Below are 26,043 nucleotides of genomic sequence, written 5' to 3' on the forward strand. Positions count from 1 at the left end.
GTTCCAGTTTTTTTTTTTTTTTTACACCGGAGAGTCTGTGCTGTTCAGGTGTTCAAGAGTAAAGGTTAGTCTATGTACAAATTTGTCAGCAACTACACAGTACTTGTTTGCCGATAAAAGAAAAACGAATAAAACAACACAGTTGCGTCTACGATTCAGTACTTACTACTGATTATCAAGGAAACGCAAAGATACTTGACGTAACTGTAAACCTTTAGTCCCTCCTACTCTCCCTGTAGAGGCCCTTCCAGAATCTTCCAGAAATGGTGACGCTATTTTCCGGAGCCTTGATTGGTCAGTAGGCGGTGATTTCATACCTATTACCAAGAGCCCTCGAGTTATATCCATGACTCTGTTGTTACCGTTACCATGGCGCTGTAACCCGGTAAGAAAACATCCCAGTACGTTAAACTCCGGGTTAACGTCAACGTTACCTGGATAGGACAAATGCGGCTTAGTAGAAGGCCTCCAGTGAAATATACAATAGTAATTCTGAACTCTAAATTATGTAAAGCAACGCGAGTAGAATCCCAAAATGAAAACTTTGCACCTAGCAAAACACGTAAACACGTTGGACTTTGACATATTTTGTCCATGTTCGTCATCTGTGTCCTCATGTTTAGCCTGCCGCGGCCGCTGGTTGGTCGAGCCGTTGGTTGGTCGAGCCGTTGGCTGGTTGAGCCGTTGGCTCAACAACCAACTTTAAGTCCAGATTCAAAACCTATTTTTATTCCCTGGCTTTTAACTCTGTAGGAAACTGACACCTTATTTATTTTATTGTATGTAATGATTTTATGGTATTTTTAATTTGGTTGTTGTTTTGATCTGTGTTGTTCAGCACTTTGGTCTGCCTGGTGTGTTCGTAAAGTGCTATACAAATAAACGATGATGATGATGAGCCGCAACATTACTCTGGGCCATACATGGCCAGTCAAACCGTAAGTGGGATGGACCACAAAATATTGCCTTCAAGGCACTTTTTATTGTAGTGTAAATAAGTTCAATTTACACAAAATTACAGAAAAAGCCCGTTACTCAGACCTGGTCCCAGAAGTAAAAAAATAAATAAATAAACTTACTTACACCACCAATTTACTACTAAAAAAGACAAAATGTGATGCAAACATTTAGGACTGAAATTTATGTATTCCCCAGCCATATATTTGGCACACCTTGCCCAAGATCAAGATCATATTTAATGATACATACTTATTTTTATTTAGCCTCACCGTAGTTTTGCCATTTGCTTATTTCACTATTGCTGTGTATGTTTGCCAACCTTGTGACACATACCACACCTTTTGCTTTCAATGGTACTTTAAAGAATCCAATGCTTCTTTGGGTATGCTACAACAGGAAAGCTTCCTCTTTCTAGCAACAGATGAGATTTATGATGCAGCACCCACACAGGAAGTCATACTTCCCATTTTCCTATCAAAATATGTAGAAATGAGTAGTGAGTCAAGAATTTCGCACACCACTGTATTTACCAACAGGTTATATGTCATTTGGTGGTATTCTGCACTCTCCCCAGTAGTCTCAGGACCTGTCCACTTCACATCACAAGAGCTTTTTTTTTTTCCCCATCCATAAGTCCATCAAGTCGCGGAATGTTATTGACTTCCTGGGTTCTCTGGTCGTCACTTCTTCTGTGGATGCAGCTTAATTCTTAAGAAATGTTATCTTGTAAGCTGCTCTGCTACTTCTACAGAGCAGGCCGCTTGTGGAGTGTGCAGGACTGTGTTAAAGGCAGGGCAAAGGTGCTCAGTACACTTAAATCCCATTGTAATAATAATAATAATAATAATAATACACTCTTTTTTAAAAGGACAAATGACACAACACAGATTTAATGCATATATTGGAAACTTTATCATCTAACAAAAGTATTGCAACAACAAAACAGCTTCATCTTCTGTCTCTTTACATCATTGGTTTAATCTTCATAGAACTTTTTCTTTCCCTTTTCCCCCCAAAGTGTGCTCATTTTATAATTTCCCCTCCTCCAGAGAATTGTTGATATCTGGAAAAAAAAAAAAAAAAAAAAAAATGTGAGCAAGACAATTTATCCTCCAGTTCATTCTCACTAAAACACAGCCAGCCTCTGACATTTCTTTCACAAACTTTACTTGAGAAATTCCGTAAACTGAAGAAGGCGTTCGTATCACTTGGGATCAAGGAATTTAGCATAGGTTTGTATCATCAAACAACACCTACAATTTATGGCAGGTTCATTTCTGAAAAGCAGCATCAACTGATAGATTTATACTGTCACTGAAGAGAAATACTTGCTAGTGTAAACCTGAACGCTGTATGTTGTAAATTACGGCTGCCATGATTAGTCAACTAGTCACGATTACGTCGACTATCAAAATCATCGACGACTAATTTAATAGTCGACGTGTCATTTAAAGCTTTGTAAGATCCCAAAAGATGCAGAAGTAGTAGGATTTAAGAGTGTAATAACGGACTGAAACAGAAGATGGCAGCACTGCATGTACAAAGATGCCAGCTGCCGTTAAACCCAGAAGAAGAAGCAGTGTCCGGTGAAGAAGCAGTGTCTGGTATAGTAGCTGTGTCCAAATTCAGGAACTGCATCCTTCTGCACCCACATTTGTAAGCCGATTACGTTACAGCGACACGATGAAGACTGTCCAAATTTGAAGACTCCGACAAAAGCGCCATTCATTTCCCCAGATTTGAAGGATGGGTCGGGTATATACTTCGTGACCCAACCTATCCCAGAATTCATAGCGTGGCCCTGCTCAGTTTCCAACAATGGCAGAAGCTAGTTAGTTTTAATATTACTCTTATTATTCTTTCTGGGTCACAAAATAAACGTTTAACATATTTTCAGGCGAGAATGTAGCTGTGTAAACTTCAAATATCTGCTCAGTTTATCAAGACACCACATATTTTCAAAAGCGCTCCGACGTTTTTGGAGACGTCTGTTACCCACCAGTTCGATAGCTAGCCGGGGTTCAAGGCTCACTAGAGCCGGTGAGAACACCGGTCTCCCAGCAAATCGTTTTCAAACCCACCGCCGTCTTTCGCTACTCAGGTTAACAATGATATACAAGTCACTTGGATAACTTAAAAATGTTATTGTTTGGATTTTTTCAGTATTTTATTTGTTCCTGAGTAAATCGGTTTGGCTGAGATTAAAGTTACAGTTTTTACACAGCTGAATAAACCTCAAGCAGACAACTGATTATCAGAAGTGTGAGATGCTCAAGAATATACTCCAGTGTCCTGTTATATTTTAGATAGCAAGGAGCAGACGGCTGAGATTATTAAACTTCACCAAAACAATCTGCAAATTTCATTAAAATTTAATAAACTTTCATCTTGTCTTTATTTTTAGTTAGCACATACCTTAAACACTTAAGGCTGTAAGCTAATGATAGTTATATAAGAGCAGATGCATGCTGGTGCAATAAGCTGTACGTTTTACATCCAATGGATGCATGATCTGATTAGTCGGCTAATCGTAAAAATAATCGGTGACTATTCGACTATCAAAATAATCGTTTGTGGCAGCCCTATTATAAATATAATGGTGCAGAGAAACAAAAGACGTCGTTGCTGACCTTTAAGGCCTCTTCACTGCTTAGGAGAATGTTCCTTCGCCTGGTGAGCCTGCAAGACTGCAATCGCCTCATCCACCTGACCCAAACAGTGGAAAGATTTTTAAAAAAGGGGAGAAAAAAAACAAAAAAACAAACTGAAACAACAGACCTCTTTCATAAATGGCAGGCAACAGCCAGAGAAGTGTTATACTAGGACAAAGACTGGAAATGCAAAAATATCTTGCTTGGCAGTCTTCTTTATGCGATAAAAATCAATTTACCGTAACTCTAAGGCTTACCAAGCATCGACCTTCTCTCCAATAAATACATAAAAATCCAAAAAGTGGAGAAAATTACAAATCAGACTCAGACCTATCTAATTTACCCAACTGGGAATGTAGTGACATTCCAGATGACTGAGAAAGCTATCCAGTCTTTAAGTATGACGTCATGAGTCGTGTCTGGGCCCAAACTCCGCTGCAGGTCCCAAAGTCAAATGATCACTGTGGCATCACTAAGAGTTAAAAAACTGTCTAAATTCTTTCGTATGTAATAAAATGATCAGTGTTGCTGCTCTACCAGATGTAACAATTACGTTTAACATCCAGGCATCCATGAAAACAGAATTTATTAAATTTAACAGAGTTAGAAGTTAGCAGGGAGTTAGCTTGCTAGTTTCCGTCTGAATATAATATACCATGTTCTGACTGAGAGACTTCTGAGACTAATTAAAACGTACAGCTCTGCTATCATTTCCGACATAAATGAAGACAGGAAAGTAAACAGCAGTGACGTTTGTAGGGTTACTGAAAATTGGCTAGCTGGTATATAATGATGTGCTACATGATCGCTAGCAACACAGCTATGTTAGCATATTATAAACACTGAAGCTGGAGGATGAACGCTAACTTTTTTCTACTCTGTAAAAGTTAACGTGAGGGTTCCCGATGGTTCGGGACAAATGCAATCACATGGCAGGATGCTGTAAATGGACCAAACTTCAGCCAGGAGAACAACTGAGATAATCCATCCACAATACGACGTTAGTCATTAATATACTGCTGCATGGGCTGAGCTGTAGTTACATTGTAAGCTTTTAAAAACTGAGCTTTAAAATGAATAGCGGTATTAAAAACAGAGAGACAGACAGTGATCACTTACTGTTTTTGGGGGGTTTTGAGATTAAGTAGAACAAGATACAAAGCATTAAAACATGTTAAATGCAGGGTAGTTTGGGTCCGGAAGCAGGATTCATCATGTCATCACTTAAAGACCAGATTGGGTCATCCCCCCCCACCCCTAGTAAAATAATTGCTGGACAGCAGTAGCCTCATTGACAGGTTCAAGAAACCAATATGAGATAATCTGAGCTTTGTGACATGACACATTAATCTGCTGGAACCAGCCATCAGAAGATATGTACACTATGGTCACTTAGGTAGGCATTTTTTTAACCAATACTCAGTTGGTTTGTCAAGGATATGTCCCACACACCATTACACCAGCACCAGGAGCCTGAACTGCTGATATAAGGCACAATGGTCAAATTGTTGATACCAAATTCTGATACCTATATGCATCAGGCTGACTGACTGCAATCGACTGATTAGATATTTGTTTAACAACTAAATTGTACCTAATAAAGTGGCCAGAGAATATTCTGAGATCAAACTGGACCACGTGTGGCACATTAACTAAAATAAATCTTTTTCCTATAACATGAGGAAGGATGAAGATGTGGAGGTAAACAGGTGGACCTTGACTTCCCTTTTGCTCAAACTACTTCAAAGGGAATAATGACAGCGATGGGCAAACAGAATTCAAAAGTATTTAAAAAAAAATTTCAGCATGGGGTGTCAAAAAGAAGAAAAGGAAGAAATGCTTCTCCCACTTGAGGTTTAGACGTTAAACCGAAGGTTTACAGATATGACTCCGACATCCTGCCGCCACCAATGTGCAAATGCTGTCACTAGAACAAACCAGCACCACCTATTTTCGAGCTATTTTGGTTTCACTGTTGTACAGGGGAAGGAAGTTGTGGCTTATCATCCATCTTTATATACAGTCTAGAGTGCAGACCAGCTCACAGAAAAACATGAACATTAATGTACCTTAGCGTGCAGGGACTCGGGCGACTCCAGCATATGCAGCAGCTCAGAGTTGTCGATCTCCAGCAACATCCCAGTGATTTTACCAGCCAGGTTTGGATGCAGAGTGTGAATCAGTGGGTACAGTCGCTCCCCTGTGTGTCACAGCAGAGACAATGGAATGAAGACAAATATACACAAGCTGTTTCAATCTGCATAGCAGGAAAAAAAACAAAACAGGCAGAACTGACTGATGACAGACCAAGGAGCTGTTTCTGATCCATTGGTGGGGCTGCAGCCAGCACTGAGGCGGTAAGCAGCTCTGGGCCTTGAATGTGTACTGGTGGCTCCATCACCGGCGCAGCAACAACCTGAAGACATCCAGATGCTAATCGCCTAAATTTTTTTGTCTTAAACATATTATAGCTGTAAACACCACCCACGCAGATACCCACACCCACTCACAGAACAAAACAATCCCACAGATTTCTCTCATTTTCAGCTTGTATATCACTGGTTAATTCATGTCAAAATGAAGTAGAAGAAGGGTTGTTTTCCTTAGCTGCGTTTTACATTTTCCAATGACTATTAATGCCCATTTGTTAAGTGAAGCTAAGCCTATATTCAGCAACAATCTAAAATAAGGTTGTCATTTAACCTCAACCTAAGTAACTAACTACACTGCAAGTCATTGTGCACCCTCAGTGCTCCAACTTACTGTCTGGGTTTCACACATTTTTCTTGATCTTCGCTAAGTATTAAAAATAGAAATGATCACAGTGCAAACACTACCTGTAGTCTAGGCATGGGTGCAGGCACAGTAACAACCTGCTGAGGGTTCCTCACTGCTGACGCATACTTGTACTGGCTGCTTCTGGCCACATTGGCAATGTCAGTGCGCCCTCCTACAGTCTGGGTTCCAATGTCATCTAAAGACACAGTCAGCACCATCCACGTGAATGGGACATTTCAAAAGGAGACTGCTTGTCTGCTGCCATAGATCAGGAGCTCACTTGTCTTTTGTGTTGAGGTTACGATGCGTGGCGCCTGGGTGGAAGCCTGTCTGACTGTAGCGATGGGGCTCGATCCACGTCGGGGGACAGAGCCAGAAACCAGCTGAGTGGTGTAGGGGCCTAAGCATGTAGAGAACAATTATATCATACAGTACTGTGCAAAACTCTTGAGTCACCATTAGCTGCCTTTTGGTCTTTGTTCTGTTTCCTGTCAAGATGATCCCACACTGCTTCAATAATGTTGAGGTCCGGGCTCTGCGGATGCCAATCTGACTGGTATTGTTCCACCATGTGTTTTTCTATCCAGGTATGCTTTTACTGCACTGCCAGTGTGTTCTGGGATCATTGTCAAGCTGAAAAATTAATCCTAGAGGAATTACTCTTCGCTACAACTTTTACAGATCAATACATTTGTGTGTGTGTGTGTGTGTATTTTTTTTTTTTTTTTTAAACCGCTACACAAGTGTAACAGATATTCCCTCACCCTGTGGTCTTGGTGGCTGTCCTGTCCAGCGAGGGACTGGTCTCACATTGCTGACAGCAGTGTGGTTGTAAAAGGAGCGCGTGGGAGGCTGCAGATATAATGCAAATATTAGCACTGGTGCAACTTCAAAATGTCAGAACGTTGGGAGCTGATGCAAATTTGCCCAGACTTAAACAACTGATAAAGCCCAGACTTTATCAGTTCTTTTTTTTCCCCTAACATTTTGATGACACATTTTGCTGCATTAATAAAATGGCCTATTTTGTTCCCAATGTCACCGTTTAAAGAGCCCTACCTGTGGTAATGTGACATAATATCCAGACTGATGGTATGAGTCGATTAGCGGGCTGGCCATGGTTCTCAAGGTAGCAAGTCTTTGCATGTACTTATTTGTTAGAATTGCTTTACGCTCCTCTCTCCGCTGAGCCAGAGCCACATACAGTGGCTTGGTTGCAACAATTCTCCCATTCATTTCAGTCACTGCTTTTGTTGCCTCCTCAGGGGAAGAGAAACAGACAAAACCAAAGCCTTTGCTTTGGGAGCCATCTGTCATCACCTACAGGAAACAAAACGTTCACAGTCAGAAATCTTTAAGGTTCCTAACACTAAAGCACAAAAGAAAACAAAAGGTAAAACCAGAGACATTATATAAAGAATCTTTAATGGCACTCAATACATCCTGTATGGGGAGGGGACAACAACCCCCCCTCCTCAACAAGACAATTTACAGTTCACATTCAGGAACACCCTTTTCACATATGTCTTTAGGAATATCTACATGTCAACAACTTGATATCACTATAAAAACTTAGGGATCGAACCACCAATTCTCAAGTTAATGAATAACCCGCTTTACCTCCTGAGCCACAGTGCTTTCACGAGATGATCAGAAATGAATTCATGTCAGCAATCTGCATAAATCCATTATTGAAATGTTGTAAAGCACCTTTGTGGAAAATAATAATTTTACAAACATTATTTTGGCACAAAATTTTCTTACTGCTAACCAGTGTTGGTCAAGTTACTTGAAAAAAGTAATTAGTAACTAATTACTTCCCCAAAAAAGTAATCCTGTTACTTTACTGATTACTTATTTTCAAAATTACTTAGTTACTTTTTAAAAACACAATTTACAACCTGAATAGGCAATAAAGAGATAGATCTTTCAGCCCAATTCTACTTTTTCTGCAAAATCCATCATAAAATGTAATCAAATGGAAAAGTCTTTTTAAAACTTGTTTTATTAGTTTTAATCTTTTAACTTTATGCATCAAGCAAACATTAAATTATATGCCACATTCTCTGACTGGAAGAAATTTGTTTAAGATTTAAACCTATTTTCTGCACATTCCAGCACATAAAATAAAATATTTTTTGTGTTTACACTCACTATTTCAAATAAATGCAAGTGAAACACAGCAGAAAATAAATAAAATCAATCCTGCTGCTCTATTTTCACCTGTATAGCAGGCGGATGTTTGCCCTGGTGCAGTTGTGCCGCGGTGGCCAGTGGAAGAATCCGCGAGTTTCTGTGTGAATTTCCCATTCACTGGTAGCACACTCTGTGCTTGTTTGGAAGTTAACGGTTTTTTCGCTGTAAAAAGAAGTTTTCTTCCCACGCAGTGAACAGCGAACACTAATGTTTTTGTCACTTTTTACGGAATCAAACTCAAAGTAAGGTCAGTACTTCCGCGCTTTAAACGCTGCACGCTCATACTCTCTCCCGCACTCCATATATGATCCATTGTTGATCTGCACACAGCTGTTGCCATGAATGTCGCACTCGCTTACGTCATTGTCATGAGACACTCTCACAAAAAAATCTGTTTTAGTAACGCAGCGTGCTTATGGGAAAGTACCAGTAATCTAATTACCTTTTTTGCAATAGTAATCCCTTACTTTACTCGTTACCTGAAAAAGTAATCTGATTACAGTAACACGCCCACCTGTGTTGCTAACACAGAAGAGCATCGCAGCTACTGTGAACACACCACCCAGTTCAAAAATCATTCCCTCGCCATAAAAGCTATTAGATTTTAACAGGAACCTTCCAGAAGGAAAAAAGGTTTGGGCATTCATGGATTTGTGTACAAAGAACTTCATTACTTTAGTGGGACATTATCCTGTCACCTCACCTTTGCACTGGTGATGGTGCCATAAGGAGCAAACTCCTTCCGAAGTCTCTCATCGTCGATGCTGTCGTCCAAGTTCTTCACATACAGATTCACCCCCTGGAATTACAAAGAGTTACGTTCCTGTCTTCTCAAGCTCAACAATGTAAAAACACAAACCTAAAAGATGATCAAAATACCATTTTAGTTTTGAGTAATGTTTTGTTCAGCCTTTCCATCAACAGTAAAATGCCCATACACTCAATGGATCAACGTCACAAGTTAAAGCCTATCTGGCTAAAAACATTTCAAAGGAATTTCCTTCTCACCCATGAAATCCAATCAGCTCTGAAATTCTTTCTTTGTGGGCTAAATGCTGCTAAGCTATTTCATCATGCTTGCAGTTATTCAGTTATGTAGTTAAGCACTCCTTCATATCTAGATTAAACATTCCCATCTGACTTTAAGAGAAAGCACTACCAAAATGGTTAGATTGCTTTAGATTCCATTTTGTTGCTATTACAAACTTGATTATTTATAAAACAATGCCTGTGTTTTCTAGTTGGGATGGCCCAATGGACAGGTCTGCCTCCTATCTGGTTCATGACACACATAAATCAATCTAACAAAAGAGCATTTCTGATTCTAACCATTTGGCAATGTCAGCAAAATAATAAAACACCCAATACTCAATACTGAAAAACAATGGTGGAAAAAACAACATAACTTGAGCCTCATGCTGAACACCCACATATACTGTTTGGATAAATGACAACTTTTCCACTTTCATTTGGAATGATTTTCAAGAAAATGTTTGACTTTACTATGACAACATCAAGACTGTAAATTAATATCAGATAATGTACTATTTAGGAATGCAAGGAGGAGACCGAGTCTGCTCCACAGCTGACTCCTGATGACCCAGACCCAGGTAAGCAAGAGAAAATGAATGAATGGATTACAAGCACCACTAAGACTTTAAAATATTAAAAAAACATTGCACTATAATCACCTAATAATTAATTCAAAATGATCAACAGTAAGAACCATTAAGTAGTATTCATATTATAGTTTCATGCACAACAGCAGCACCTGATAGCGCTGGATGCGGTCCTGTTTTATTTGGTCAAACTTGCGTTTGAGCTCTCCCTGGCGCTCAAGACGCTTCTGAGCCCGCCCTACATAGAGGATTTTCCCATTGATCTCCTTTCCATTCATTTCATTAACAGCCTGGGAAAAAATAAATAGCATAGGGATCATAAACATACAGTGTTACGTACAGTATAAGCGCAACTGGAAAGTATTCAAAGTGCTTCACTTGTTCAATATTTTGCTATTTCAAAACTGATTCATTTTTCATGAAATTTCGTGAAATTCCTGGCATGATCGCCCGTCAGATCTTTCTACACCTTGACTTAAGTCCACCCCTAGTAAATTCAGTTGACTGGACATGATTTGGAAAGGCACGTGTCAGACCACAAGCCAAGCCGTGAAGTCCAAGGAATTTTCTGTAGACCTCCAAGACAGGCCTGAATGCCGAGCATCATGTCTGGAGAAAACCAAGTACCGCCCTTCACCTGCTATGGGGATGGTTTTCAACAACAGGAACAAGAAGACTAGATGCCAGATCTCTGATGACCACCTGCTTCACAGCACTCTGGACCTTGGACTGGGGTAAAGGTTCATCCTCTAATAGCACCACAACCCTAAGCCTACAGTCAACGTAACTGTGGCTTCAGTATTACTTAGCGACTGTCCTTGACTTGACATCTCTGAAGAGTTCTGAAAATGACTGTGCACTGATGCTCTCCATTGAACATGATGGAGCTTGAATGGTTCTGCAAAGAAAAATGGGAGAAACTACCCCAAAATGGATTGCATTTATATAGCGCTTTTCTAGGCACCCAAAGCGCTTTACAATTACACTATTCATTCACGCTCACATTCACACACTGGTGCAGGCAAACCACAGTTGTAGTCACAGCTGCCCTGGGGCAGACTGACAGAAGCGAGGCTGCCATATCGCGCCATCGGCCCCTCTGGCCAACACCAGTAGGCGGTAGGGTAAAGTGTCTTGCCCAAGGACACAACGACCAGGACAGACAGAGCTGGGGGATCGAACCGGCAACCTTCCGGTTACCACAGTCGTCCACTGAAAAGTTCTTATTGTCCAAAAATAGGTGTGCCAAGACTGCAGCATACTCAGAAAAACCTGAGGCTGCAATTTCTACCTAAGGTGCTTCAACAAAGTAATGAGCAAAGGCTTTTAATATTTATGTACTTTTTATATTTTTTTCTTGTTTTTAATAAATTTGAAAGAACTAAACTTTTTGCAAAACAGGGAATAAGGCTATAAAATGACAAAAATGTGGATCAAGTGAAATGCTGTGAATACATTTCAGAAGCAATGTACCTTTTCAAGAGAAATTCAAAAACTATGATACTCAAAGAATTTAAGGTTACACTTTTCTTTTTTTTTTTACCAACATTATATTTTCCAATTCAAAAAAAGGCCATCCTTTTCTACCTACTTAACTCAAACACTCCTGAACAGGATTCATTCAAGGTGTACAGTGACTGCATTATGATCCATGTGATCTTTTGTTGGGAGAAGTAAGATCTGTGTGCACACAGAAACTTGGTCTACACTACCTTCTGGGCATCTTCATGATGAGCATAGTTTACAAATCCAAATCCTCTTGAACGACCCTTCTCATCCTTCATGACCCGTACACTGAGAGTTCTCCCTGAGACCAAAACCAGACCACGAGATGCAAAGTGATCAAAAATAAACTAAAGGAACAAAAAATAAAATAAAAGCTCACAATATTTTTATCTTACCAAATGCAGAGAAAACTTCCTTTAGTTTCTCATCAGTGAAGTCTTCACCAAAATTCTTGATGTAGACATTGGTGAACTTCATAGCCTTACTGCCAAACTCCACCTCTCTTTCCTTGCGTGACTTAAAGTGGCCAACAAATCTGTAGATGTCATTTAAAATGTTAACCAGAGAGACAGCATTTCGAGGAACAAATAAAAGGAAATTAATTACAGTGTGTTAAATTATCTTTGGCTACAAGACAAATGATTAGGACAGATCAAGAACATCCCAAACAAACAGCTTTGTTCGTTTGTGATGAATACTGTTACCTGCTTAGCCCTAAAATAATTTTATAATACAGATAAAGACAAACCTAGACAGATATCCTACCTATTCACTGACCTAAGGAGATACAACTGACACTTTTCTCCCAGGAAACGGGCCTTTGAGCTGACAATGCCATATCCCAACCGTTTACCCGCCTTTTGACTGAGCAAACAAAAACAAAACAACAACACATGGAAAAATCATCTGCAAAACATGTGGAGTCTTCAGTAGTATTTAACAATTTAAATAGTTAAAATATATTTAAAAATCACCCACAACATTAAAACCATCTGATTAATATTGTGTATGTCACCTTTATGCTGCCAAAACAACTGGCCCATTGGGACATAATCATGAGACCTATCCCTGAGTGTGTCTTCCATGGAAGGAGCCATGTTTGCCACAGATTGTGAGTGCTCAATTGAACTGAGACATAGGAAGTTTGAGGAACGCCGGTGTGTCCTCCGGGCCACTGAGTGCCACTTCAGGTTTTTGGCAGTTTACATGGAGCCTTAGATCAGAATGAATAGGAATGCTCCATATAAAAAGACCTCGATCCAAATAAACAGGCTTAAATCATCTGAAAAATGTTTTTATATATTGCAGTAGTGGTTTAAAGGTAAGAACACCTCCTCCAAAAATAAATAAATAAATAAATAAATAAATAAATAAATTCACCAACCATTGCAGGCTACACAAAAACACAAAGAGTTGATGACAGTTAAAGTTTGATCTGTAGCATAGCACACAGAAACAAGTGTCTGGTGTCAATGTGAAATGTCACATCGCTTCGTCTACTGAAAATGACTTGCTTTTTCCCCCACCAAGTAATGTGAACACTCACATTTAAAAACATTAGGAGCAACACATAATTACAGCAACTACTGGGGCCTGTTTTATGAAGGAAATTCAATGTACTCTGGAATTGTAAAACTCGTCTCCAGAGAGCCGTTTGGCCATCAGGCACTGGTTTTGTACATGTTAATCTTTTTTGCTGAACCGAAAGTCACGGAAAAGCCACAAAGGATAGCCACAGAGGATTGTAAATGTGTGAATTAGTCATTGTTTTTACAGATGTCACACAGTTCTGATTAAATCCATTGGCGCGTGTAAATGTCAGATCACATTATATCATGTATAATGTAAAACAGCTCATTTCAGCCTTAAACTGAAATGAGCTCAAAATGAAGAAAAAAAAAAGGAAAATAAAAAAGGGAGCACATAACCGCAGACAATTTGATGTATCAGTGGTTTAATGTTGTGGCTGATCCTTGTACATATTCTGCTCTAATCTTTGCCTGAGCTTATTTTTGTAGGCTACATTTAACCACTGACTGGAAACAACAGTGGTAAACAATTGAGTATTTAGTTCACTCACACTTTCCTATCATTCAGTAGCATCCCATTCATTGTTTCAATGGCCCGGTTTGCAGCTTCTTGAGTCTCAAAATGAACAAATCCATAGCCTTTGGATCCTTTTTCATCACAAACAACCTACAAGACAAACATTATAATCGGTGCAAATTACAAAGCTTTTGAAAAGTGCCCGCTAAATTCATCTGTACTATGTTACAAACACAATGTAAACAATTGCTTTTAACCAAACTGAATGTGAGGAGTAAAATTTGGAAATGGGTTTTAATAACTTAAGTGATATGTGCTGCACTTTGAAATTACACAAGTCCATGATTCTGAAATCTACCATTTCTACCCTCTCAGTGTTTGGAGGAAGACTCTAGTCAGTCACAGTAACCATCAACTTCAGCTGCTTCAGCTCTGAGAGACGGCCCAGGTCACTTACCTTACAGGACAAAATATTTCCAAAGGCTGAGAAGGTGTCATACAGTGCTTTGTTGTCAATAGACTCATCCATGTTCTTGATAAAGATGTTACCCACACCAGATTTCCTGAGTCCTGGGTCGCGTTGAGACCACATTATTCTGATTGGCCGACCTTTGATGACATCGTAGTTCATCGTATCCAGGGCACACTCCGCTAAAACAAAGCAGAAAAATGAAAAGAAATTACTTACAAAAATGTATAATAATATATATTGTATACAGTCCCCTGTCTTGTTAGGTACACCTGTTCAACTGCTCCTTGAGGTAAACATTCAATTAGCCAATCACATGGCAGAAACTCAGTGCAGGGAGGCATGTAGACTTGGGCAAGATGTCCTGCCGAAGTTCAAACTGAGCATCAGAATGTGAAACAAATGTGATTTAAGTAACTGGTGATCTGCTGGAATTTCCCCACACAGTCATCTCTAACCATCCAGTTAGCAACAGCTGGGCGAAAACACCATGTTAACTAGGGGCCTCTCCTGTCAACTAAGAGCAGAAAACTGAGGCTACAAATCACACAGGCTCACCAACACTGGACAACAGAAGACTGCGTGCTCTGATGAGCCTTGACTTCCGCTACGACAGATTGTAATGTCAGAATTCGGAATAAACAACATTAAAATCCATCCTGCCACAAGGAGTGGAGTATGTACCTAATAAAGTGGAGCATATATTCACTATGTTTCCATTGCATGTGTCACTATGGAGAATTAAGCTTATGCTCTAACTTAAGTGGTAAATTCATTCCACTCTGCAGTACTTTAGGTTTAAAATGTGGTTAATAATTTAGTTTACTTAATTTAGTTTATTCAATCATGATATTTTTCCTGACTTCTTTCAGGAAAAGTTATGAAATTTTTGACATTTCTTTGATTTTCCTGCCATTTTATAGACTAACCTCTCATCACAAATACCCCAACTATCATGAATTTGCTGATCGTTTTTAAGGTGTAGTGTCCTTCCTACTTTTAAATTCAGCTCTGAAGACAGTGATCTTTAGAATCACCTCAAAAGTTTGCTCTCATTAGACTGAAACAAGTCTTAACATTTTATAGCATTCACTGAGCAGCAAAAGGTCACAAATCAACCACACTGGTACTGTACCATCAGCAGGTTGCTGGAAGTTTACATAGGCATATCCCAGAGATCTGCGGGTGATGATGTCCCGGCACACACGGATCGACATGATTGGCCCAGCGGGAGAAAACTTCTGGTAAAGCATTGCCTCTGTGACATCAGGGTGCAGGTCTCCAACATACAGAGAAGCAAGAGGATATGCTGGTCCACTGCTGTTCATTTTGGGTAATAGCTGCTTGGAGAAAAACAGTTATGAGTGATTTAGACTTGTTTTTGTTTTGTTTCTTTTCTTGTTATAGTCATTTCTAATGTGCTGCTAAAATTAGATGCACTTCATTGTACTGATCTGCATTGGCAGAAATGTTTTCTTTGCTAATACATCACGTTTGAGAAGTTTTTATTTAGTACTCAAAAGTAGAAGAAATTATGTTAAATGTGTTATGTTATTAAATCAATACCTTTAACTGTGTTTTATCTAATTTCCATGAGATTTAGTGTCAAAGAAATTAATTTTAATGTGTTTTCAATGTCATCTACGTGTGTTCAAACCATTTATTTCAAACAGGGGTGGGAGGAATAACAAAAACAGATCTGCATGATGCAGTTTAACAGTGTCACAAACTACACAGCTTCCAAAATGTCAACACGTGAATCAAAACACGAAAGAATCTGCAGGCCCTGCTCCAGGCCTGACTGAATTAGGTTTGCATTAAGCACGTAAATTGTTAACTCCGTGTCTGAGTGGATAAAGTACTCCAACATAAAAATATTGAAGTGTATCCGAAAGTTAATACAAAGACAACTTCAAGACAGAAAGCTGTGGAATGTGGACAATTTGGAATCTAAAAATTCCTAACATGGTAAACATTTAAGTGATGAAACTTTAACACGTAGCACATGATTCAAAGCTAAGCGGTAAAATTAGCTGACGCCTGTGTCCTTTGTTTCTGAACTATTCATCAAAGTTAGCTAAGATGAGGAACCGTGTGACTTCGACTAAATAAACTTACATTTCAAGCTACTGCGTCGTACTGGAGATTTCCCGTTAAGCAGCTCGTCGGTACACTTTCCACATGGGCGGGAGCTTGTTTTGATTTAATTAGCGCCGTTGAACACCTGCACCTCCTCTCCGCGCAATAGTTTCAATTAAGCTGTGAGGGGTACAAACATTAAATACACGTCACTCTCCGCGATGCAAAGTAGTTCTCATTAGCATATCAAGCGCTAATCTAATTTAGCTTGCCCTTTGCTTGTAGACAAGAGGGCAATTATAACCCTCACGTACCTTTTTGCTCAATTTCTGAGTTTTTTTTAGGCTTTTGTTTTACGTTTTAATTTTTAAATATACCTGGTGAACAAAAATGAAGACGTAATTTGCCTGTTATCTTAAACGAAACTTTATTTCACTGGATGGTTTTGACACGTTCCTATTTCTTACATGTAGAGTGAAACTAGAATGGTTTTAAGATACATAAACACAAAGCTAGAATTACACCAACCATTGTTTATCTCCATTTCGTCACTGCTTTTCTCGTTTTTTTTAATAGCTAATCTAAATTTTCACAACCACGTGTGTGCACTGGGTAATAAGACTGTTACAGAAGCAAATTTTAGCCATTAAGACTTGTCAGTAAAAACAAAGCAAGTAGATACCTGATATACAGACAGGCTTCGTTCCACATTCACTAACTGCATTTTCATCAAGCATAATAATAAACTGACATGAATTTTTTTTTCCCCCAACAAATTATATCAATTCATTGGAGCACTGCCAGAGTAAACAGACTGTCAGCTATAATGTGGAATGGTGTCTTCAACTACAAGAGTGTGGAATGTAGTGGTGATAACATGGTATTGTGACACTGAGTTTCTTTTCAAAAGTCATGAAATGGCCTTCTAAACACTTTTAAGGAGACCTGATTTTAGATAATCCGTTAACATCAGCTACCTTTAAACAGCAGATTGATGAACCTGGGCGAAGACTAATAAATATTTAACTATTTCCTTTTAATAAATGGTTTAACTCTTTCTCTGTGAGATTTCATCAACAAGCAGATGCTGCTGTCTAAATGGGGGAGAAAAAAGAAAAAGAAAAAAAAAAAGCTGCAAGAGAAAGCCAGGCACAAAAACATTTTTTGGAGAAAACAACCGCTTTAAGAGGAATATTTTGCAAGCAGGGTTGATACAGTGTGGTAAGACATTTTCAATTAACATCAATAAAAGGTTACTGTAGGTTTTACATACAGATGATAGTCAATCTTGCAAAATACATGGAACCACATTTACGCACATACAATTTCCATTGTACTGAGGTCAAGCAGCACCTGAACAGTGAGTAAAACTACAATGACAACCCATACCTAGTTCAAAATGAAAAAAAAAAGCACTGCCTTTCCAAAAAGCCTAATAATGTGGAATGTCTTAAATTGAACATGACAAATTTAAGGGGTCCCTCAGAGCTTAAACTGAATTTTGTGAACATGATCAAGGAGCATTACACCAAAATGTCAGTGTCACAATACAGCCTGCCTCCTTTCTGTATGAGCCCACAGCAGAATTGCAGTTAGTTGAATACAGGATTGTATGTCTGAGAATTTGAACAAAAAATGTTTTTTGGGAGGGGGGCTTGTGAAGCAAATGGAATGCCTACCATCACAGTGTTTGGTGGAAATCAACTGCCAGTTTAATTACCATACAATAAAACCTGTAAATATCACAAGGAATCACAAATAATAAACGTAACAAAAAGAAAAAAAAATAATGGGTGGGGGGATGAAAAATGCACAACTAGCAGGGGACCAAGGACTTTGGAAGGACGATTAGATTTCACAATACCCCCCCTCCCCACCACAGACCATACGCACAACCTCTCACATCCACTCACGCTTGCCACACGCAGACTTGCACAAAGCTGACAAAGAACCCCAAAAAAAAAAACAAAAAAAAAAAAAAACAGCAATGTGAACTTGCTAATCAACACATTTTCCACAGAGTGACTGAATCTGCTAACAACTGAAAAAATTACCCTGTCACCTCACAGTGAACTGAGAGGGGTAAACTAGTTGGTCGGAAGCAATTCAGGCTGCTTGTCATACAGAAGTGGGAGGGGCTGATGGAGTGGAGGGGGATGTATATAAGCTGTCTGTGTTTAAGATAAAGAGTGTAGGTGGATTAACAGTGCAATTCCATTAGTTTTCCCCTCCTTCGGTCTCTCCCTCATCTGCCGTGTTTTCTGATGTCCACAGCTGGAAACACAGAGGACAAATGTTAGAGTGCCTTGTGACAGATATGCCCGCATCAATCTGAAACCAAACAGTGTAACTTAAAACTCACAGTCAGGTTGTCCCTTAGTAGTTGCATTATCAGGGTACTGTCTTTGTAGGAATCCTCGTTCAAAGTGTCAAGTTCAGCAATGGCTTCATCAAATGCCTGAAAAGAGTCATTTGTTGTGATTTACACCATAAGTAATAAATTAAATATGCACCAAAAAATATATATTTTAGGTTTTTTTCTCCCCATCCCCCCCCCAATTCATTTGTTAAAAAGCTCCAAGACATTTTAAAGCTATGCATGTAAGCCAGAGTACATACTGTTTTAGCCAGGGTACAGGCCTTGTCCGGGTTGTTTAGGATTTCATAATAGAAGACTGAGAAGTTGAGGGCCAGGCCAAGCCTAATGGGGTGTGTTGGCTGCATCTCACTCTTGCTAATGTCAAAAGCTTCCTGGTACGCCTTCTGGGAATTATCCACTGTAGCTGTGAAAGCATAAGGAAAAAAATAAACTATAATGAACCAATTTTCAGCAACTTAAAAGCAGAAAAATTAGACTATGAATAATCTCAAACTGTATTGTAACATTCATTAATATGGCAAAATTTTCTTATTCCACATGGTGCCATCTCTGCATTTACTGTAGACCGGCCACAAAATTTTCTGGCCTTTTCAGCTTGTCTTCAAGTATGTCAGGTTCAACTACATAGGTTTCTTATTTGGAGGGTTTTTTTATTGCTAAAAAGTGCAATCAGCTGTTGCTGAAAACAAAGCTGTTGACAGAACAATAATTTAAAAAAAAAAATCAGATAAAAAGCATCATGATTCTGCTCTTTTAAATCAACACATTTAGGGATTTCAGATTACACATTATTGATTAACTTAAAGTTTCTTTCACCACTCTTTAAAAGGACACTGCAGTAAAACAAAGTTATGATGTAAACTGTGTTTTCACTTACTCTTCTTATTATCCCCAGACGCAACCTCAGACAGGTATCTATAATAGTCGCCTTTCATTTTCAGATAGAACACCTTGCTTTCAGGATTAGATGCTTTGGCAATGAGAAATTTGTCCAGTAGCTCCTGAAAACAGCAGTAAAGGTTTGTTCAGATTCACAATAACACGTACCACTTTCACTAGAATCTAAATTGGGACTGAATAATGAGAAATCCTTACAAGCACATCGTTGCAGATTTCTTGCAGCTCAGCTTCTATCTTCTCCCGGTATTCACGTGCCATCTCCTGTTTTTTGTCATTGCCCTCAGTCTTCTGCTCAATGCTGGAGATAACGCGCCAGGATGAGCGGCGCGCTCCTACAACATTCTTGTAGGCAACAGAGAGAAGGTTGCGCTCCTCATTTGACAGCTCAGAGTCTTGCTCTGTCACTGCCTTCATGGCTGAAGCCATGTCATCATAGCGCTCAGCCTGCTCAGCAAGCTTGGCCTTCTGTACCAGGTCGCTCTTATCCATTTTCTAGACTGGGGAAAACAAGACAATATTAGAAACAGCTACAGTTGCAATTCACCAAAACACAAGAAAGAATGTTTCAGGCACATTAGCCATTCACACCTGTGGTGTGTGCGTTATCTTAGTTCACACGAACTTGCTTCACCTTGCCGTGGCACACCTGGTCTTAACAGATGAAAACACTTAATTCAATGACAATTCACAGGGTATGCTTTGTGAACTGGGCTCTTTGGCAAGTGGGTCAACCACACTCATCTCTTGCTATGGTTAGCCGCTAGCCAAGTTATTAGCTAACCCTGCTTCGCCCTTACCGTCCCAACCCAATTTCATATTCACGAGTTGAATCAGAACTCTTCGCATATCTAAATATGTCAAACCGTGTATAATTATTTGCTCTGCTGCCTTTTTGGCTCGCTTGACGTTCTTTCGACCGACACTTGCTGTACCAGCGGAAGCCTTCCCGGGTCATGTTTAATGCCCTCCCACAATGTTGCTAGCAAGGCTAGCGAGGATAGTAGATTTTCTAAATCGCGGCTAAACTGGCTTAACAAATACGACAGTGCATATTAGAAGACTTCATATTTTTCGTTCATATTTATAGCCGCTAAACTATCGTATGCGCGATAACCAAAGTAGGAAAAAACGAATGTAGTAGCTAACAGTTCGCTAGCATCGCCGCTAACAGTCACGGCTAGGCCAGCGAAAGCAACCGCGAATTTTTATGTAAAAATACGCGGTTTGGGTGATGGCAGTTAATATTTGTTATTTTAAGTAGTTATTACGAAGGGGAATACTGAACTGCACCGTATTACTTTCGCTTTGATTTCGTTTTAAGTAGCTGTAGCAGGGCCCGCCCTGGCTGCCGAGCCTGTCAGAACAAAGTGTCACGGAATCTCACCGTCCGCTAGCAAGCTAGCAGCTAACGCTAGCTTAGCCTTTCACCAACCGAGCTAGCCGTTATGTTTCGCTTCTCAGTGGGATTCGAACGAACACGATAGAACAGGCTTTCGAACAACGAGCTACCAATGAAAACCTAGTGTTAGCATGCGATATTCATACATTCGAGGTTATTGCACTTACGATTGCGGTGACTTTTAATCCTACTGTTTTTTCTTCTTCTCGCTCGCTCTGTGGACGATTCAGCCTCCGTCCTCCGTCTCACTTAGCGTATCGTTCAGGGCAGTACCACTTCCGCTACACGGGCACTTCTGTTTCCTCTTTTCTCACCGCACATCTGCCTTACGTAATGCAGCCTCTGCTCACACGGTAAAGGCAATCAATGGATCCAAGCGTATTTCTTTATTCAGAATTAATTCAACTGTTTGATACTCTTGCATTACATTGCTACAGTATTGACATATATATGCATTCAGCTTATATATGTATACAAGCTAAATGTATATGTGAAAGTCGCCAACTGGATGATTTTGTGATTTAGTACTCAGCCAAAATAAACATTATCCGCACGAGAGGAGCCCTCTTTACCATTTAAATGGGTTACAAGACTATAGACATGTATGATCAGATAATTGGAGGGTCATGTGGGTTTAAATTAAAACAAAGAAACAAAATAATACTTTCCATATTGATGATCAAAGGTCAAGGTCAGCGTTTTTCTCAAGGGCACTTGAGCAAGTCAAGATTTTAATGAGTGCAGGCGCTTGCTTGAACCTGATAACCAAACTGACGACTGAGGTTAATAGCAGCAGATATAAATATAAATGTAAATTTTCTATATATGTAAAAAATTATTCATCTTCTACATATTTTTAAAGCAATTGTTTGTGTTAATAAAGTAAATGTCAACACAACAGTATAACCAGTCTTGTTATTTTCACAGCAAAATAGTATTTATTATTCTTAGTTGCACTCCTGTTTCCTCTATTTGCTCACACTCCACCTTCAATGGCTCTGTGTGCACATCTCCACCCTTCTTAAGTCATATAAGATCATTTTTGTCCCAACTCCAGTAGAAACTGAGGTCAGGCTGTGTTGCATAAGTGCACTTAAAATTGCAAGTTTAATAATACTTTTTCTATTAAATCATTATGCAGATAATTACATCTGTAACCTATTTTTTTCCTAATAACTGATGTTCTACAACTACTGTACTAAGGCCTGTCACTCCATTGCGTATGTCTGTGAAGGTTCTCAGTCATCCAGGTCATCGTAGTCAAAGGAGCTTGCAAAGAAAAGCGTCTGGACTTCTTTAAGTTACTTGAAGACGTTTCACCTCTCATCCGAGAAGCTTCTTCAGTTCTAAGGTCAAATGGTGCAGAGTCCCAGATATAAACCTAGTGGGAGTATCCCCCCACAGAGGGACAAAAGGACCCCCTGATGATCCTCTAATCGCCTGAGCCAAGGTGTGAAACTGGGTGTGGGTCCCAATCAGCCAGAGTTTCGGGTGAGTTCATTGTGAAACCTGGCCCCACCTTATCATGCGAATTCCTGAGATCAGATGGCCCAGGATGTGAGTGGGCGTTAAGGCGTCTGGGAAGGGATCTCAAAACTGGATTATAGATGGCAGAGGGTTGGTGTTGTAAACCACCGCCTCTGTTCAAAGATGGTCGCTCACAGTGGACATAGATGGCTTCTTTCACTCCTCTTTCAAACCATCTGTCCTCTCTGTCCAAAATGTGAACATTGGCATCCTCGAAAGAGTGTCCTTTATCCTTAAGATGCAGATGGACTGCTGAGTCTTGTCCTGTGGAGGTGGCTCTTCTGTGTTGTGCCATGCGCTTGTGAAGTGGCTGTTTGGTCTCTCCAGATGCCCAGACCTCTACATTGGAGAGACCAAACAGCCACTTCACAAGCGCATGGCACAACACAGAAGAGCCACCTCCACAGGACAAGACTCAGTAGTCCATCTGCATCTTAAGGATAAAGGACACCCTTTCGAGGATGCCAATGTCCACATTTTGGACAGAGAGGACAGATGGTTTGAAAGAGGAGTGAAAGAAGCCATCTATGTCCACTGTGAGCAACCATCTTTGAACAGAGGCGGGGGTTTACGACACCAACTCTCCTGCCATCTATAATCCAGTTTTGAGATCCCTTCCCAGACGCCTTAACGCCCACTCACATCCTGGGCCATCTGATCTCAGGAATTCGCATGATAAGGTGGGGCCAGGTTTCACAATGAACTCACCCGAAACTCTGGCTGATTGGGACCCACACCCAGTTTCACACCTTGGCTCAGGCGATTAGAGGATCATCAGGGGGTTCTTTTGTCCCTCTGTGGGGGGATACTCCCACTAGGTTTATATCTGGCACTCTGCACCATTTGACCTTAGAACTGAAGAAGCTTCTCGGATGAGAGGTGAAACGTCTTCAAGTAACTTAAAGAAGTCCAGATGCTTTTCTTTGCAAGCTCCTTTGACTCCATTGCGTACTTGTGTGCATGTGTGTGTGTGTCTACAGCAATCTCATTTTACGTGTCAAATTAAAATTTACAAATCTTTGCTCAATGAAAAAAAAGGAATTAATTAATCCCATTTTTTCTAATCATTATGAACTTAGATTTAAACTTAGATTTATTTAAAAAAACAAAGAAGTAATGTTTTTTGGGGGGGGAGATTAGGTTCTGATTTGAAGAACCTGGCTGTTCATGGTTTTAGGAGCAGCTTCTGCAACGGACTGATCTGATGTATGCTTAGAATAATTTGGAGAGTCTGATCTATTGGAAGTTAAGTTAGTAAATGATGGAACAGTAACTATCAAACTATGTGAAAGGTCGAGGCTGTAGTTAAGGCAAGCTGTTGTGATCAAACAATCAATAGAACTGATCGGGACACGTTTTAGTGGACAGGCACAGGACAATAACCTCAACCACAGCAGTTATTCAGAAAGAGAGTCACTTCTGATAAAGAAGCAGTCCAAATGGATGGAAAACAATCCAAGTAAAAAGATACTCAACAGTTTGCTCTCTCTGCTTCACTGCTGGTAAATCAATCAGTTTTTCAAATGTAATACCTTCATCCAGTACCAAGCTGTTCCCCCAGTAACAGCAGTGACACCCACAGAATTTAACTGTTTCATGCATTGGGTTTACTCAATGGTTTTCTTATGATCCAAAGTTTTCATCACTTACATCCCCATCGAGCTTTAAATGCTCATCTGTTGGACAGAAATAAGGCGACACAATCTTAAAGAGTGACCCGGACTAGTCGATGTGACACAAATACAGCGTGTATTGAGTTAAAACTAGTTTCCTTTTCTTACTCAGCAGTATGCTGGCAGCTTAATAAAAGTGGATGGAAAATTTTCCTTCTCAGATGTACCCCAGATCTCAGCCTAGCAGACAGCTCTGTCCTCCTCTCTCCAGCCACTGAGGCACAATGATACCATTAAGGATTTTAATTTTCACATATGTAATGCTCCCATGGATAGTGTCTTCTGCAGCAAAGGGTGAATACATGGAAGCAAGAACACCTGCAGTAAGAAAGCTTTGGGGGGAGGTTCAAAACTATCTTCAAGGACGATATGCACAAAAGTGAGAGCTAACTGAGATGATTTCTTCTTTTTGCAGAAAGCTACGGTACGTGCGTCGGACTATGGCGTCCTGCAAGACACAGATACTGATGGTGGAGTACTTCCAAAAGCAGAAGGTAAGGTTTATTAAAAAAAAAAAAAAGTTTTCCACAACTCTTTCAAAGCTGATTATGCAACACTTGCAAAGGCATTCTTCCACATTTTTGTGAATGGAGCTAAAGCTCATGTTACGTAATAATGGGACTGATCAAGTGTCCTCGGCTAAACTAGGTGCAGTGCATTTTCAAGTGCATACACAACTGTTTCTAGTTTAGTTGCAGCTAATTAAAGGACCTGTGTGTACACCACATTTATTTTTGTTTTGCTGGATCTTTGTTTTCTTTTGTTTTGGGGTTGTTGTTTTTTTTTTTGTTTTTTTTTGGGGGGGGGGGGGGGTTGTTTTGAGAAGTGTATATAAATGATGCCATATGATGAAAAGATGTGTGATCATTTCAGTTTTGCCAACATGTCTACTGTGCGTTTGTCTGAGTGGATCAGTTTACTGCGAGGACGTGTCCCCTGACATGTCAGCCGTGCCAACCCTGCCAAAAGAAACGGCGTATCTCTATGCTCGCTTCAACAAAATCACAAAAATACACAGGGAAGACTTTGCAGACACAGGTAAAACAATACTAATAATTTTAAAAATCCTTTGAAGTATTCTTCTCCTCTTAAGTTTTTACTTCCATTATTTGCATTTTTCAGCTACTTTAAGAAGAATTGACTTGTCTGGGAATCTCATCTCTGAGATAGAAGACGGATCTTTCTCAAAACTTCCCAATCTTGAGGAGCTCAAACTCGCAGAAAACAGACTGACCAAACTTCCCATGCTGCCATCCAAGCTAGTAACTTTTAATGCCAATTTCAACAGGCTTAAAAACCAGGGTGTAAAGGCAAATGCTTTTAAAGTAAGTTGGCAAGTAAATGCCTAATGTTAAACCCCTGCAGAAATCATCATCGCATGTTAAATAGTGGCCTTGTGTTGTTGCAGAAACTCACGAGACTGGCATACCTTTATCTCGGAGACAATGAACTGACAGCCGTCCCCCATCTTCCAGAGTCTCTTTACGTTGTTCATCTGCATGTAAGTTCATCTGTTATTTATTTTGAAAAAACAAACAAAAAAAACTGCAGAAGAAATGAAATTTGTTTTCTGTCTGGAAGTTGTAGCCAAGGTTGTGTTCTTGAATTGATCTCCTGCAGAACAACAACATCTCAACAATAACAGATGAGACGTTCTGCAAAGGAAACACAAGCCACTACATTCGGACCAACATGTACGAGGTGAGACTGGATGGGAACCCCCTGAAGCTGTCGGAGCACCCTAACAGCTTCATCTGTCTGCAGTCTCTCCCTATTGGCTGGTACAAGTGAAACACAAAAGAAACTGAGGCAGACTTTGTGAGTCAGTTCTAGAGCCCGACCAATATAGGATTTTTAAAA

General features: G+C 39.8%; 3 protein-coding genes across 10 annotated transcripts; 1 reads left to right on the forward strand and 2 right to left on the reverse strand.

Moving 5' to 3' along the window:
- Positions 1–14: 14 nt before the first annotated feature.
- Positions 15–26,043, forward strand: ognb (osteoglycin, paralog b). 3 transcript variants are annotated; one of them, XM_085443297.1, is made up of 7 exons: positions 15–385; positions 10,138–10,195; positions 24,599–24,677; positions 25,057–25,221; positions 25,306–25,508; positions 25,592–25,684; positions 25,804–26,043. In XM_085443297.1, the coding sequence occupies exons 2-7, from the start codon at positions 10,181–10,183 to the stop codon at positions 25,972–25,974; spliced, it is 726 nt and encodes a 241-aa protein (XP_085299423.1). In that variant the 5' UTR covers positions 15–385; positions 10,138–10,180; the 3' UTR covers positions 25,975–26,043. The 3 variants fall into 3 exon arrangements, with proteins under 3 accessions (XP_085299423.1, XP_085299424.1, XP_085299422.1); XM_085443298.1 differs by lacking the exon at positions 15–385 and adding an exon at positions 6,784–6,976; XM_085443296.1 differs by lacking the exons at positions 15–385; positions 10,138–10,195 and adding an exon at positions 24,328–24,506.
- On the reverse strand, positions 1,855–16,654 carry LOC146684801 (embryonic polyadenylate-binding protein-like). 4 transcript variants are annotated; one of them, XM_085443288.1, is made up of 17 exons: positions 16,344–16,654; positions 15,361–15,565; positions 14,214–14,407; positions 13,791–13,906; positions 12,488–12,574; positions 12,106–12,245; positions 11,917–12,011; positions 10,357–10,494; positions 9,289–9,384; positions 7,449–7,709; positions 7,154–7,241; positions 6,670–6,789; positions 6,449–6,585; positions 5,919–6,027; positions 5,681–5,811; positions 3,591–3,666; positions 1,855–2,023 (listed from the first exon to the last, which is right to left on the reverse strand). In XM_085443288.1, the coding sequence occupies exons 2-16, from the start codon at positions 15,551–15,553 to the stop codon at positions 3,604–3,606; spliced, it is 1,968 nt and encodes a 655-aa protein (XP_085299414.1). In that variant the 5' UTR covers positions 15,554–15,565; positions 16,344–16,654; the 3' UTR covers positions 1,855–2,023; positions 3,591–3,603. The 4 variants fall into 4 exon arrangements, with proteins under 4 accessions (XP_085299414.1, XP_085299413.1, XP_085299415.1 ...); XM_085443287.1 differs by having other exon boundaries at positions 12,476–12,574; XM_085443289.1 differs by lacking the exon at positions 12,488–12,574.
- Positions 16,715–21,280, reverse strand: LOC146684802 (14-3-3 protein beta/alpha-like). 3 transcript variants are annotated; one of them, XM_085443301.1, is made up of 7 exons: positions 21,151–21,280; positions 20,174–20,230; positions 19,780–20,084; positions 19,562–19,685; positions 18,924–19,087; positions 18,667–18,762; positions 16,715–18,578 (listed from the first exon to the last, which is right to left on the reverse strand). In XM_085443301.1, exons 3-7 carry the CDS (start codon positions 20,071–20,073, stop codon positions 18,522–18,524), a joined length of 735 nt encoding a protein of 244 aa, XP_085299427.1. In that variant the 5' UTR covers positions 20,074–20,084; positions 20,174–20,230; positions 21,151–21,280; the 3' UTR covers positions 16,715–18,521. The 3 variants fall into 3 exon arrangements, with proteins under 3 accessions (XP_085299427.1, XP_085299426.1, XP_085299425.1); XM_085443300.1 differs by having other exon boundaries at positions 20,174–20,235; XM_085443299.1 differs by lacking the exon at positions 20,174–20,230 and having other exon boundaries at positions 19,780–20,081; positions 21,151–21,279.

Source organism: Copadichromis virginalis, linkage group LG20, assembly GCF_057382275.1.
Source record: "Copadichromis virginalis isolate Kocher_CV1m ecotype Utaka linkage group LG20, C_Virginalis_male_GT1.1, whole genome shotgun sequence".
NCBI classification, from domain to species: Eukaryota; Metazoa; Chordata; class Actinopteri; order Cichliformes; family Cichlidae; genus Copadichromis; species Copadichromis virginalis.

Excerpts from the sequence above, each read along its gene's own strand:
- LOC146684801 (XM_085443287.1), bottom strand. The coding sequence starts at position 15,553 with ATGAACAGCAGTGGACCAGCATATCCTCTTGCTTCTCTGTATGTTGGA. Across the intron at positions 13,907-14,213 it reads GAAATATTTTGTCCTGTAAG|GTTGTTTGTGATGAAAAAGG; the intron begins GTAAGTGACCTG and ends TTTGTCTTGTAG. Across the intron at positions 7,710-9,288 it reads GCACCATCACCAGTGCAAAG|GTGATGACAGATGGCTCCCA; the intron begins GTGAGGTGACAG and ends TGTTTCCTGTAG.
- LOC146684802 (XM_085443301.1), bottom strand. The coding sequence starts at position 20,073 with ATGGATAAGAGCGACCTGGTACAGAAGGCCAAGCTTGCTGAGCAGGCT. Across the intron at positions 18,763-18,923 it reads CCTGTACCCTGGCTAAAACA|GCATTTGATGAAGCCATTGC; the intron begins GTATGTACTCTG and ends GACTCTTTTCAG. Across the intron at positions 18,579-18,666 it reads TACTAAGGGACAACCTGACT|CTGTGGACATCAGAAAACAC; the intron begins GTGAGTTTTAAG and ends CTGTGTTTCCAG.
- ognb (XM_085443296.1), top strand. The coding sequence starts at position 24,408 with ATGATACCATTAAGGATTTTAATTTTCACATATGTAATGCTCCCATGG. Across the intron at positions 24,507-24,598 it reads TGGAAGCAAGAACACCTGCA|AAAGCTACGGTACGTGCGTC; the intron begins GTAAGAAAGCTT and ends TTCTTTTTGCAG. Across the intron at positions 24,678-25,056 it reads AGTACTTCCAAAAGCAGAAG|TTTTGCCAACATGTCTACTG; the intron begins GTAAGGTTTATT and ends TGATCATTTCAG.